At 40.0% G+C, this 11705-nt stretch overlaps 1 protein-coding gene across 2 annotated transcripts in view; it reads right to left on the reverse strand.

Annotated features, from left to right (window-relative positions):
• The window catches only part of Ccdc28a (coiled-coil domain containing 28A), a 26204-nt gene continuing 14499 nt past the window's right edge, over positions 1-11705 (reverse strand). The window contains exons 4-6 of one of the 2 annotated variants that reach the window (XM_010626589.2): positions 8570-8724; positions 5867-5889; positions 1-589 (exon numbers count right to left, since the gene is read on the reverse strand). In XM_010626589.2, coding sequence (XP_010624891.1) covers positions 553-589; positions 5867-5889; positions 8570-8724 — 215 coding nt within the window. In that variant the 3' untranslated portion in view covers positions 1-552. The remainder of the gene's footprint in view (positions 590-5866; positions 5890-8569; positions 8725-11705) is intronic. The other variant, XM_010626588.2, reaches the window with a different exon arrangement.

The following is an 11705-nucleotide window of genomic DNA, read 5'->3' on the forward strand; positions in this document are numbered from 1 at the left end:
CACTTTATTAAAAATAGCAAATCTTACAAGATACTCATTTAACATTTTGTCGTCACTGGCCACTGGAATACACACCTGCGCGTGTGCTGATTGTCTAAGGTAAACAGAAGCTGAGCTGCCACAAGAAGCCTACGACCCAGTGTCAACTTAGGGTCTGCGCTGGGGTATCAGCGGCTCAGGGAGGGTGCGGCCTGCAGCCCTGGCGAGCACTTTGAGCACAATGCACTTCAAGTAGAACCCATAAGGCAACAGCAGGAAGTGAGCAGCGGGAGCCCGCACGGCATCTCCAGATGGACGGCCGGAGAGGCCTAGACCTCACCTGTGGTGCAGGACAGCAAGCGGACTTACTAGAAGCAGATGACAGTTGGACTTGCACTTTAATTACTGTAGTTCCTGTGGTGCGCGAAGATTCCCGCTACTGGATTCAGCTGGGGACGAAGAACGCAGCTTTGCTGCTGCGGATCCAGGAACGTGGGTCGCACTTCAGTTCAGCTGGCTGAAGAGCTTGGCGCATCCTGTGCATCCGCCAAGTGCAGTTTTTGTCCGAAGTCATCAGTTAAGAAGGTTTTCCTTGTATAATGAGCACTTCCTTTAAATTTTGGGAAATTACACTCAGGAATCAAAAGGCAGAGGTATTTGAAAAAAGGGAATGAAGGAAGAGAAATACGCTCAAAGGGAAAGCTGCTGTTTTATCGAGACACTTGGACACAGCAGCACAATTTTTAAACATAGGGAATTGTACTATGTCTAGAACTAGAAGACTTTTAAAAAATCACGGACTTAAGACTGTGTTCCAGCCACACACTGGCTCACGCTTGTAATAAGAGCACTCTGGGAGGCTGAGGCAGGAAGGGTGCAAGTTAAGGCTCAGCTTGGGCCACTCTGCAACTTAGCAAGAACCTGTTTCAAAATCAATCAATCAATCAATCAGTCAACAACAATAAAAAAGGGCTGGGGATGTAGCTTAGTGCAAAGGCCCTAAGTTCAATCCCCAATAATGTGTACACACACACGCACACACATGCACAGGCACACACAGAGACTAGAAATGGAACGGAATTCCTGCATATGTTATTCTCTTCCTTTTTCATCATCCTTCATTTTCCTCTTTAACATACACATTTATCCAGGCATTGCCTATTTTTCAAGACCCAGTTCAAACCGTGACACAGTGAGAGCAGCTAAATGCTAGTAATACATGCATGGTAGAGCCTGGAAAAATGTGCACATATGAGCACAACCACCAAAAGCATTCTTGTTCAAAGGGCAGGACAAGATTTACACATGTAAAAATCAACAGATAGTCAAGTAAGGCAGATTGCTACTTCTACAGCTTGGATCTTGAATATGCTAAAGATCCACTGGGGCACCGGCCTGTAGCACTCTGAGGAGGTGGTGGAACCTTTAAGGTAGGGAGGGGGCACAGCCGTAGCCCCAGCTATCAGAACGATGAGGCAGGAGGACTGCTTGAGGTCAGGAGTTCTAGCCCAGCATGGGTAACGCAGTTAGACTTTGTCTTAACAAACTACAGAAAAAAGAGGTGAGTATTGGTGACAGGAAATTAGGTCACTGGGGCAGGCCCCTGAAGGAGCACTGAGCCCCTATTCCCTTCCTGTTTCTCTACTTCTGGCCACCAGGAGGTGGAGTGGTTTCCTTGCTACCTCCTCCCCATGATACACTGTGCTGCCCCGGGCCTAAATCAACAGGGCTAACCTGTCATGGACTAAAGCCTCTGAAATTGTGAGCCAAAAGGCACCTTTCTTCTTTTCATTTGATCTAACTCAGGTATTTTGTTACAGTAAAGGAAAGCTGAATAACACAGCTGGCTTAAGGCACACGCAAAACACTTTATGGAAGTGGTCAGCTCAGATTGAGTGCAGTTTGATAAGGAAAAAGGGGAATAGAGCAGAATGCTAGGCAGGAAGCACATCCGGAACAGAGGCACAAAGATGAGAATGAGCATCACGAGTTTGTGGACAGCCAAAACACAAGCTTACTGGGATTGAGAATAACAGGATGTATAGGGTGTGACTAAACTACTGAAAGACTAGAAGGTTCAACAGGATTTAAAAATTGGCATGAAATAAAATGGCAAGACCAAAGTTATATTTTAGGAATATTACTTTAGTAGCACTATCTAAAGTCTAAAGGCATACTGTTTAATAGAAATGAAACGCAGTCACAGATATAATTTTTAAATTTGGTTTGTTTTTTTTGTTGTTTTTTTTGGGGGGGTTGATACTGGGGATCGAACTTGCGTCTTTGCGCTTGCAAGGCAGGCGGCGGAACCACTGAGCTAAATCTCCGGCCCATAATTTTTAAATTTGGGGTGGCCATATTAAAAGGAAAAATAAGTGAAACCAATTTTATGTTTTTTGTTTTGTTTTGATTTTTTGAGACAGGGTCTCGCTGTGTAGTTCAGGCTGGCCTCGAACTTTGGTAGTTTCCTCCTGCCTCAGCCTCCTGATTACTGGAATTATAGGTGTGTGCCACCATGGCTGGTATGAAATCAATTTTAATAATACTTTTTTATATTGTTTACCCTGATATATTTTTAAAAACAATTTAAACATGTAATTATTATAAAAATTAAGATAAATTTTTTCATCTGAAGTCTTTGAAATCAGGTGTGCTTATCATGCTTTTGCGCATTTTAATTCAGAGTCATCACATTTCATGTGCTCAGCAGCTGTGTGGCTAGGATCTTCCATACTGAACAGTGAAGCCCTATGTTGTAACAGAAAATTGAGCAGCTATGAAATCAGGTGACAAGGGCCTGGGTTAGCATAGAGGATGAAGGAAGAATAAAAGCAGAACTGACAACTGCAGGTAAGTGATACAAGCAGATTTCATGTCTATGTCCAAGCTTAATAACAGAAAGAGCACAACCAATTATCAACATTTGCTGTGGATAGAGAAGGGATTTTAAAATATTCTTGGAGATTGAAATAACAAAGGCAGTGATGACAGAGAGGCCAGTTAGGAGGGGAAAGATTAAATACATAGAGGACATTTATCACAGGTGGGGAAACAAAGCTGTCAGACATTGCTCAAGTGTACACATCTGCTTGCCAAGATTTTAAACCAAGCGTGCAAAAGCTCACACTCTGTACCATCCCATGCCTCCCTGCGTGCAGTGGATAAACTCCACCAGGTTAAATTCAGGAAAGTGGTGTAGTAAGTCTAAATGTTTATCAAAAACTCGTGTAAGAGGATAGGAGATGCGTAGGTGTCATAAGAATACTCTGAATATTAAGCACAGAAGGAATATCGTGAAAGGAGTAAAGAACCAAGAACTACTTTCATGAAAAGTTCCCATTCAACTCAAAATTTGCCCCCTTCTTTAAATTTTTCTTGTAAGGATACATTAATTTCTCCCCATAGTTAATGTGACTTCTCAAAAGGTATTTTCCGCATCTGCAAAATGGGGAGTGTTATGGCTTGTGTCTCGATGTCCCCTCAAAGCCTCATGAAGTCCTAGGTGGGGCTTTCTCAGAGGTGAAAGGGTCTAGGGTGTGTGGCACTGGAACTGACACTCAGTGCAGTGCTAGGGCCAAAGGCACCAGGACTAAGGGTGAGCGCTACCTGTCCTCAGGATCCTGGATAAGACAAAAGGGGTGGAAAGAGCTGCGGTCCCCTTGCTTGTTTCGCTACCTTTTGGCCACCACGAACAGTTTCTCCTCTTTGCAATTCCTGTCAGCCATGCCACCCTGCCCTGGAGCCAGCTGATTATGGAGTGAACCCTCTACAAAGTGAGCTAAATAAACCTTTCTTGCTTTATCTTTGGGTGCTGGGTATTTTGTCTCATCGATGAGAAAAGTAACTAAGACAGGGAATAAACACCACCTACTCTCAGATAGGACCAAATGAATAATGTGTATATAAAGCCCTTCATACAATATTTGGTGAATAGTGAGTGTTACAGCTTGTATCTAGATGTCCCCCAAAGCCTCATGAGGTCCCAGGTGGGAGTTTCGAACGTGGCTGGATTAGCGTGTGTGAATGTGGATTAAGGGTGTGATGCTGGGATTAAGGGTGTGGGTAATGGAAGCCCCACCTGGGAATGGGTGGCACCCATCAATGGGCTTGTACCTGGATGGAATACAAGAGGAAAAGAAGAAAGGCAGGTTCCCTGCTTACTACTGTGTTGCCTCCTGCCCGCCCTGCCATGGACTGTTTCTCCCCCATGATGCTCTCTGCCATGCCATCTGACTGGGAGCCAGCCAGCTATGGGCTGAAACCTCCACAAACTGTGGGCTGAAATAAACCTTTCCTCTTTTAACTTTGGGTGTGAGGTATTTCATCTCAGCAACAAAAAAGTAACTAAGACACTGAGTATTCATAAAGGCCAGCTGCTCACCACTATTACTGGAACTGTAAATACTTCCCAACTTCTTTCTTTCTCCTCTGCCCCTTTCTTTGAGACAGGGTCTCACTATGCTGCTCAAGCTGATCTTAAATGTATGATCCTCTTGCCTTGGTTCCCAAGTACTGGAATTCTAGGTGTGTACCACCATGCTGTGCTACCTCCTTGTTTTTGTTATTACTACACAATTGAGCAATTAATACCAGAACATAATGTAATGGCAATAATAGTAATGTATACATTTCCATATAATTTGAAAATTTTCACAAATACATGTAGCAATTTCCCCGTATTATAGATTTTTTTTTTTTTTGAAACCAGGGTCTCACTATGTAATTGAGACTAACCTGGAACTCACTATGTAGCCCAGGCTGGTCTCGAACTCACAGTGATCCTCCTGCCTCAGCCTCCTGAGTGCTGGGATTACAGGAGTGCGCCACCATGCCCAGCTCCCCGTAATATAGAGAATTCTCTGAGCTGTTGTACAATTTGCTGAGTGTTACACTGTCAAAACGTGGAATCAAATTTCAAAAAAACAATATCTATTCTATAGCCAGTATTCCTCCTATTTTACTATCTGGTTCAAAGGTGATACTTTATTTTTTTCGGTACTTGGAATTGAACTCAGGACCTTGAGTTTGCCAGGCAGGTGCGGCACCACTGAGCTACATCCCTGGCCCTAAAGGGGATATTTTAACTCGTAAATTAATTAACATTTTATAGCCAGGATAATTTCCTACTGTTCTTATGTACCTAACAATGTAACTATCATTATGTTCAAGAGTACCTTTGGAAAAGTTCCTGAAATACTTTTTCTAGACTGAAATATCAAAACCAGAATATTCTATATGTGCCTTGTTATTTTCCTTTATGCTAATTCTATAATAAACTTAGCATGCTTAATTTTGTAAATGTCATTTCATAAGCTATATAAGATCTTTTCTAGGTTGTATTTTTAGTGATACCTAATTTTCAATTTTATACATCTAAAATATTCCAAGTAATGATATTCAACTAAATATATTATTTCTGCATATACAAATGCCAGTTTAGTGTCAGAATCTAAGATTCAAAATAATTTCTATAGCAAAAGCCTAATCTTCAACTCTTATGATTTAAAAAATAGTTAAATTTATTTTTAAAAGTCAAAAATAATACAAAGCAAAGAGCTAATCAGAAACACAATTTGGGCCAAGGATTTAGCTCAGTGGTTCTACCACCTGCCTCACAAGTGCAAGGTCCTGAGTTGATCCCTGGTACCAAAAAAAAAAAAAAAAATAACCAGGAAAAAAAAAAAAAAAAAAAAAAAAAAAAAAGGAAATAAATACAATTTTAGCACACAAAAGAATGAGAAAATTCCATTTGAAAATCATCATCTCTCAATGGCCCCTAAAGATAACATTATATGTCTGCTCACTGTATCTGAATAAACATCTTTCCAAAATATGTTGGGGATTATTAATTATAAACTTTTCACTATTGATAACAGGCAAAGGATACATAGAAGAGTTCAATTCTTCTAACTGTAACAGAAGGAAAAAAATTTTATTTAATTTTAATAAGCATGTCAATGTTAACTATACATTGTTAACTATGACTTTTAAAACAGTATTTCATTTAAGCCTTCTTTAAATAAAAAAAATTCTTTTTTGAGACAGGGTCTCGCTATGCAGTTCAGGCTGGCCCTGAACTCACTATGTAGCCCAGGCTGGCCTCAAGTTCATGGTGATCCTCTTGCCTCAGTCTCCTAAGTGCCGGAATTACAGGCATGTGTCAGCATGCCCATGAAAGAAAAAATAAATTTAAGAAAAAAATGTTCAGAACCTTTCCGGGCTAGCCAGGGGTTTGGCTCAGTGGTATCACCGCCTGCCTTGCAAGTGCAAGGTCCTGAGTTCGATCCCAGGTACCAAAAAACAAAACAAAAAAAACCCTTTCCAGGCTGGTAAATTACTTTTTGCAAAATAATTATAAAGCAATTTTAGCATTTACAGAACAAGAATGAGAAAATTAAGATGATGACAAAAATTAAGTGCTATGTAAATACCCCTAAAACCATGCATAATGACAATAACCTCTAATAACAGCTTTAAAAAATTAGCCATGTTAATGATCATAATCTTTGAAAGCTTTAGGAATTACAAAAATATTTCACATATCAATTCAGTTTTCAGAATAAAGTACAATGTATCACCCCTTGTCTTACTCTGTTTGGACTTCTGTAACACCCCCAACCCCCCAAATATTGCAGTAGCTTAAAAACAACAGAAATCCATTTCTCACAGTTCTGGGAACCGGAAGTCCAGGATTAAGCTGTCAGCAGATTTGGGGGCTGGGAGAACCCACTGCCAGGTTCACATCATGGTGCCTGCTGGCTGTGTCGTCATAACTTAGAAAGCTGTTAGGGGTCCCTCCTGGGTTGCACTGAGCAGGACTATGATCCCACTCAACTTAATAACCTCCCAAAGGCTGACCTCCTACTACCATTACCTTTGGGGTGAGGACTTCAACAGGGTCTCTGGGAGGACACAGCAGTCAGATCATAGCAACCCTCAATTTATAGAAGGAAAACACTGCATTACAAAAATGGTAACCAGCCTGGGCAACTGAGTGAGATTTTTGTATCAAAATTAAAAATTAAAAAAGGACTGGAGATATGGCTTAGTGCAAAGGCTCTGGGCTCAATTCTCAGAAAAAAAAAAGTTCACTAATTGTTCAGTGTTACACAGTATGTATAAGCCAAAAACCCAAATGTAAGCTCTACACTTAAAAATAAAGCTTTCTGCTTTCAAAATCAATGTTCTCACAACCATACCACAGTTCGTCTCCTAAATGTTAGGAAATAAGCCTTATATTTGTTAAAGGGGATAAAACAGACTGTTATAAGAAATAACTGTAAGACTAAACTAATTATGAAAGACAAAATATAGGCTTGAAATGTTAAAAGTATGAACATACAATTTCCCTCACATGTACTCTTTTTCAAAAGATAAAAAAGTGACAGAAACTGACCATTTCTGTCAGTCGGGGGTAAATATGAGATTTCAAATAAAGTGTGTTGAACTCAATTTTTATTTATTTCTGGTTCAAAAAGATTTACAGGGCGACCAGGGATATAGCTCAGTGATGCCACAAGTACAAGGTCCTGGTTTCGATTCCCAGTACCCCCCAAATCTAAAGAGGCAAATTTAATTAACACTTCTGAGTCTAACAATTACACAAGGGTGTTGTAGGCTGAAGTGTGTGCGCGTGACCCCAGATTCAGAGGATTCAATCCTCACCTAGAATAGCTCCGGGTGTGAGCGTGGCTGCAGTCAGGGCCTTCAGAAAGGCAATTAGGTCAGACCGAGGTCACGGGGTGGGCCCTGACCCACTCACTGTGAGCTGTGCCCTTACACAGAGAGGAAACAGGACGCAGGTGAACGCAGAGATGGCCACCTACAAACCAAGGACAGGAGAAACCAGCCTGTCCACACCTTGACCTCCAACTTTCAGCCTCCAGAATTGTGAGAAAATAAATTCCTGCCTTGAGCCAGCCACTCTGTGGCCTGGTTACGGCAGCTGTAGCCAACTAACATATACTGTGGCAACGCATCCAATAGCAGAAATACCAGGCACAGTTCTGTGTTTAAAAATAAGTAACCTCCATCTGCGTACACAACACAGAGTGTATGAGTCATGTCAGGGCAAAAGGTCTTTGATTACCAGCTTCTGAATCTTAAGATTTGTACACATATAAAATCTATAATATCTGTACATACATAATATGTAGCGAAGCAGATATCTCCTTTTAAGATTTGCCAGTACTACTCTGAAAGTATGTAGATTAGATGTAAGTATGATAACTTCCTTATATTTCTTTGAAAAAAAGAATACAGTACAACATGGCTATTCCCTGAAAACACTATGCTAAGTGAAAGAGCGCACTTTGGGCACGGACAGTGTAACTGCGCTGGTAGGGATGTCCCCAGGGAGGGAGGCAAATCTGTAAAGGCAGAGGGTACAACGGGGGAGGGGGACTGAGAGGTACAAGCGTGCTTCAAGGGTGACAGAAATGTTCCAGAATTGGACACTGGTGACATCTGTGCAACACTACGGATATACGAAAAATCCCTGAATTCTATACTTCCAGAGTTTTAAAGTGACTGCTACTTTATTTATAGTGCAGTAAAAAACTGGAACAGTAGACAAAAGAACCACACTCACGTCAGACAGCAGCCTGTCCAGATTGGCATCACTGGCCGTCTTCCTCTTGTCCTCAGGAAGCTCCTCTAACTCCCCGTAGAGCTCCAGATTCAAGCGCGCGAGTTTCTCCTGCATTCCCCGAACGTGCTCCATCTGCTCTATGGAACACTCGTTTCCTGGGGAAGTCAGAACTTTAATGAAGATTGACGTTAAAGCTAACAGCCTTGAGGAACAGCTTTCAACCTCTAGGTCCTCGAAAAAAATCTTTCTTTTGTAAATTGACTGTTCATGACTGTATATCTTTTTTCCAAATTTTTATTTTTATGCGTACATGTTTATAGTACATCATGTTTGCATATCTTGTATGTATAGCTGCAAATCGAATTTTTGACCAGAAAAGAATGCCCAAGCTAAGAAATGACTCTGGGTACTTAAAAAAATCATATAAGAAGAGAAAATATGTTGTCTTCAATTGCAGTATCATATCTAGAATAATACCATCTAATTATGTCCTATCTGACAACTGGCATTTGAATTGAGTGACCCAACATTTTATAGTAATCTGAACAAAACCGAGTCCTATAAGAACTTAAACCATAAAGTATTTCCCAACCAATTATGTTTTCTTCCTTTAGGAAATACAAATAAGGGTCGGGCGTTTAGTTTCAGTGGTGCCACCACCTGCCTCACAAGCACAAGGACCCAAGTGTGATCCCCGGAACCAAAAAAAAAAAGAAATACAAATGAAAATATTTATGAATCATGAGGAGTACTATAAAGCATGAGCAAGATAATGTACTGTCTTCAGCTGTATACACAGTAGCACAAGACAACTTCATTGCTATAGGATAAGTCACATTGTTTATTGACGTCCTCTGCAGTAACATTATTTTCCCTGGGCAATTGATTTAAACACATATGGCACAATATATATTTGCATCCAGTTTGGCACAGCCTTCACAACCTCTTGATGCCATAATTCTTTCAAAAGCAACTTCGTTTTTATCCTGAAGGTACTACCCAGATATATTATAGCTCAGCTAAAGTAAAAATACATATCTTTAATCAGTATGATTTAATGTATATTACACTACAATTTCTTCTAATAAGCTTTATAACATCATCATAACTATACTACATTATGTTAAGGACTACTAATATTGAGTTAGTTATGGTTCTCTAAAATCAGCCTTTATTCAGAATAAAATATATACATTTCTTATATTTTAACAATTAGTAAAATAACCTGGAGGATCAAGTGGAAGAAATACCTTAAGGGGTGTGTGTGTGCGGGAGAGAGAGAGAGAGAGAGACAGAGGGGGAGAGAGAGAGAGAGAGAGAGAGAGAGAGAGAGAGAGAAAATATATAAAGATAAATCACAAGGTAAAAGACCAAAGAGTAGGAGGATGGATCCGGGCAATCAAACACAAGAACAGAAGCTACACTAGGCTGGAGAAACAGACAGAGGAAAAATGTTCTGCAAGATGCAAGAGGAGTCAGCAGGAAAAGGCAGTGTCGTATGCACATCCTGATAAATGCCTAAATTTCAAAGATGAAAGAAAAAAATGTTTCATATCAAGACAAAAACATTGCTTAAATAGTAAGAAAGAACCCAAAAAGAATCCACTGGCAACTGAATTACAATTGAATAACAATACTTAGAGAAAACAGTCAAGTAATGAGCAGACAAGAAAGAACTTAATCCAAAAACACAGGCACAGAAGTAGAGGCAGAAGGGCGCGGAAGACAACATCTCACAGGTGGGAGGGGAGATGAGAAGTGGAAGTGTTCTGCAGGAGTCCACAGGGTGCAGCAAAGCAAGCACGGGAGTAGAAGAAAACTTTTCTGTGAGGTACCAATGTGCCTTTAATGTGTTTTTTTTTTCTTCCTAAACACTAGTATAAGACTGGAAATCTAGAAACCATACAGGAAAAGACAGCTACATAAAAGATGACTATGCAAAAATTAAAAACTTTCACAAGCTCAAATATACCCTAAAGCCCACAGACAAACTGCATTTGTAAAAATAAAGACATACTAGAGGTCAGAGGGTTAATATCAAAAACGTGTAGAAGGGTGCGCACCTGTAACCCTAGCACTCTGGAGGCTGAGCCAGGAGGGTATAATTGAGTTTGAGTCCCGTGGGGCAATTTAGCAACTTAGTGAGATCTATGGGGATTTAGTTCAGCGGTGCCGCTGCCTGCCTTGCAAGAGCAGGGGCCAGAGTTCAATCCCCAGTACCAAAAAAAAAAAAAATTAAAAAATAAGAAAGGTCATTGTGAAGGGCTTGGGTTCAATATCCATTACTGCAAACAAACAAAACAGAAAATTCAAAACAAAAAACCACACCATACCAGTTCATGGCAACTGACAATAACAAAAGTAAACAAGTTAACAAAAATAACCAAAATGAAAAGTAGGTAAAGGTCCTGAAAAAACCAATCCAACTGCTTACCAAATACACATAGATAGTCAAATTCAATACTAAATTTTTAAATCTTACAGTATTTTACACCAATGGATTAACAAAGACCTAAATGACATTATATCTACCACCTGAGAATTTATTATATCTACCTGAGATAATATAATTTATTACATTATATCTACCTGAGAATTCAGGGAAAAAGGATTTTTTCATAAACTGCTGAAAGAAATGAAAAATGTTAATTTTCTTTGGAAAACAATCTGGATATTTCATTTACAATTAAAATTACAGATAACGTTTTAATGCAACAATCCCACTCATGAGAATGCATTCAAAAAAATAAAAGCATTGGGGCCAGGGATTTAGCTCAGCCGTTCGGTGGCCTGCCTTGCAAGCGCAAGGACCCGAGTTCAATCTCCGGTACCAAAAATAAATAAATAAATAAAATAAAATAAAAGCATCAACTAAGAATACATGTAAGGCAGGCATGGTGGTGCACACCTGTTGTCCCAGCACTCAGGAGGCTGAGGCAGGAGAATTATGGTGAGTCTGAGGCCAGCCTGAAATACATAATGAGAACCTGTTTCAAAAACCAAAATAAATAAATAAAAATAATCCAGGTAGGGATAGTGACATAGCTCAGTGGTAGAGCACTTGCCCGGCTTGCACAAGGCCCTGGCTTCAATCCCCAGCACTGAAAAAAGGAATATATATATACATACAGTGTAT

The sequence above is a fragment of the Fukomys damarensis genome, unplaced genomic scaffold (genome assembly GCF_012274545.1).
Source record: "Fukomys damarensis isolate Sample0158 unplaced genomic scaffold, DMR_v1.0_HiC HiC_scaffold_14, whole genome shotgun sequence".
In the NCBI taxonomy this organism is placed as follows: Eukaryota; Metazoa; Chordata; class Mammalia; order Rodentia; family Bathyergidae; genus Fukomys; species Fukomys damarensis.